Source organism: Anarhichas minor, unplaced genomic scaffold (genome assembly GCF_050575085.1).
Source record: "Anarhichas minor isolate MPS153535 unplaced genomic scaffold, ASM5057508v1 ptg000033l, whole genome shotgun sequence".
In the NCBI taxonomy this organism is placed as follows: domain Eukaryota; kingdom Metazoa; phylum Chordata; class Actinopteri; order Perciformes; family Anarhichadidae; genus Anarhichas; species Anarhichas minor.
Genome location: NW_027466479.1, coordinates 10,737,000 through 10,739,694, shown reverse-complemented (window position 1 = coordinate 10,739,694; position 2,695 = coordinate 10,737,000). Strand labels below are relative to the sequence as shown.

The following is a 2,695-nucleotide window of genomic DNA, read 5'->3' as shown; positions in this document are numbered from 1 at the left end:
GCGAAAAGACATGGTGAGATAAAGGGATGTACGGAGAGAGGCAGCCACTGAAGGGATGTTTTTAAAGGGGAAATTTGCGGTATCTATTTTTTTCTCCGTTTTTTTACATCTCTCTTTGATAACTTAGTTTGTTCTTTTTCAGCCTCACAATCTCTCTCTATCTGTTTATCCATCACTCTAGGTGAGTCTTTGTCTCTGGACTGTTACACTCACAGGGGTCGTGGGGGTCACCTGTCTTTAAGTGGAATGTTCCATGTTGGCAGCAGAGAGGGGAGAGCTCGTGAGAGTGAGTGTGGCCACGCTGTGAGCTATCGCCAGTGCCGTACCTGGGCATTTATTCACTGAATTCCTCTCCCCTTCTCCCCCACTTGTGTGCCCCGCCTCCCCGTCCCCCTCCCTTGCTCCCCTCCTTGTCCTCCACAGTCTCTTGAAGCTGTCCGTCACAAAGCAGTAAACCACTGGATCCAGGCAGCTGTTCAGGCTGCTCAGGGTGACTGTGATGTGATAGGCAAGTACGTGCACCGCCCCCTGTCCTATCCCCTCCCCTCTGAATTTGACCCGGAAGTAAACCAGCACCTGCCGGACGTGGAACGGCGTGAAGCAGATGGTGAAGACCACCAGGACGGTGGCCAGCAGTCTGACAGCACGTGCCCTCCTCGCCCTGCTCTGCTGGGGCATCAGGCCGTGGCTGGAGGAGAGAAAACAGGCGACCCGCAGGGTGAAGCCCACCACGGCCAACAGGGGGAGCAGGAACTCCAGGATGGTGAGGTAGAAGAGGGCCGGGAGGAGCACACAGGAGGAGCTGAACTCCAACGCTGTGGTCTGTAGAGAGCAGGAAAGAGATCCCAACACATCTAAAAGCACTCTTTCCCCTTTATTCCTTTTAGGATGACTATGTTGTGTTTGTAGTGCATGTAGTCCTCACCTGGAAAGAGTAGGTGACCACAACTGCGATGAACCAGACTGTGGCGCTGACACACTTGGCTGTTCCTGTGGTCCTGCATCGATGGAGAGTACTGGACGCATGGACGACAGCGAGGTACCGATCTATGCAGATACTGATAGAGGACGGGTGGAAGGGAAGTCACAGAGAGAAGAAGAGGTTAAAAGGTTTTTTGCTGATAGTTTGTTTTCATTTTAAATGTTGAATGAAGGAGTGACCAACTCACCTGGTCAGAAACAGTATACTACAGTACATGTTGACAAAGTAGCTGAAGGTGTGAACGTAGGAGCAGGCCACACAGCTCCCTCCACTGTGGTACAGAGCAATGCGAGCGGGCAACGACAGTGCCACCATCAGATCAGCCACAGCAAGGTTTATGGTGTAAACCACAGAGGCTGAGGAGTGGGTGGAGGCCCCACAGAACACATAGAGAGCCAGACTGTTGAGGACCACACCAACCACCAGCATCAGACCGTTACACACCTGCAGCATGGAGGAACGGAGTACTCTGAATACAACTGTGGATTTCATACAGAGTCCGGTTAAGCAAGGTGGCTATACTTCAAACCAGTTTTCTAAATAAATTAGATATTTGTCTCTCCTTAACGTACCTATTTTTTGAAAAAATTCTTGTTTCCTTCCATAAATCATGAAAGAAAAAAGGCTTTATACTACATTTTATTTTTCATCACAGCGGTTGTGGGTTGGAAAGTGGACTAACATGATCCCTTCTCCTACTAACGGGTATCCTTACCATGAGAGAAACCCACACAGCGTAGAAGTCTTGGTACAGCTGCATGTCCAGGTGGGCTAACCTATGCAGGTAAGGTGCCCCCCACCGCTGGTCCCAGGTGCTGCAGTTAGTTGGGTCAGGGGTCAAGAGGGGCTCAGTGGTGGAGGTGGAGCTGATGTTGGTAAGAAGGCTCTCCATTGGATGAAAAGGATGACTGAATGACAGGTTTGGGATCTGAGTGGCAGGAGAAGGAAGAAAAAGACAAGAAACAACACTTTCTGATTTATTCTGAGAGGAGGAGGCTATTATTGAGAAACAAAGGGAAGGTTTGGTAAGAATAGTAATACATCATCTGCATACAGGTCAATTTTGTGTTGTGTTTTGAATTCCTTTGATGTCAATATTAGCTTTTCTCAATTGGCAGTTATACAAGTCATTATAGCAATGAAATTACTTTTGCATCATTTGTGTCTTTGCTATAGTGAAAATATAAACTTGATTAATCTCCGAGGTTCATTTGTTTGCAGGCTAAAAGCATGTTAGGATTGTTTCCAAACTTGTGCTGTTGCTGTCTACTTATAACCAGTAATTTAGACTTATGAAAGGAACTCCCATAATGTTTGTAAGAGAAAGATGCCTCACACTTACACCCTGGAGTCAGTTGCATTGTATTATAAATAGACTTAAACAGCTTAAGTCTAAAGTGATGAAATGTGCTCTCATTGGCTCAGAACAACTCAACATTTTTCAGCTTGGTGAGCAGACGCACGCGTACTAAAAACTAAAAGAAAGAGTAATGACCCCTGGAGATGAAAAGTGGTCAACATCAGCAGGAGTTAATCCAGAGGGAGAGACTTCAGAAATCCCCGTTTTATAAACAATGTCCTCTCGTACCGCCGAGATGACTGAATCCATCTTCATACGCGCTCTAAAAGGATGTGACACTTTCAACAAAGCTAAGTAGTGACCTTGTGTGTTAAACACAGTGTACAATATTGATAGGAACCATGTCAGTGTGA

The 2,695-nt window shown here is 46.8% G+C and overlaps 1 protein-coding gene across 1 annotated transcript; it reads right to left on the bottom strand.

Moving 5' to 3' along the window:
• Window positions 1-237: 237 nt before the first annotated feature.
• On the bottom strand, window positions 238-1,874 carry LOC142965219 (G-protein coupled receptor 20). Its single transcript, XM_076106020.1, has 4 exons — window positions 1,698-1,874; window positions 1,170-1,426; window positions 926-1,058; window positions 238-822 (listed from the first exon to the last, which is right to left on the bottom strand). Exons 1-4 carry the CDS (start codon window positions 1,872-1,874, stop codon window positions 238-240), a joined length of 1,152 nt encoding a protein of 383 aa, XP_075962135.1.
• Between the last annotated feature and the right edge of the window lie 821 nt (window positions 1,875-2,695).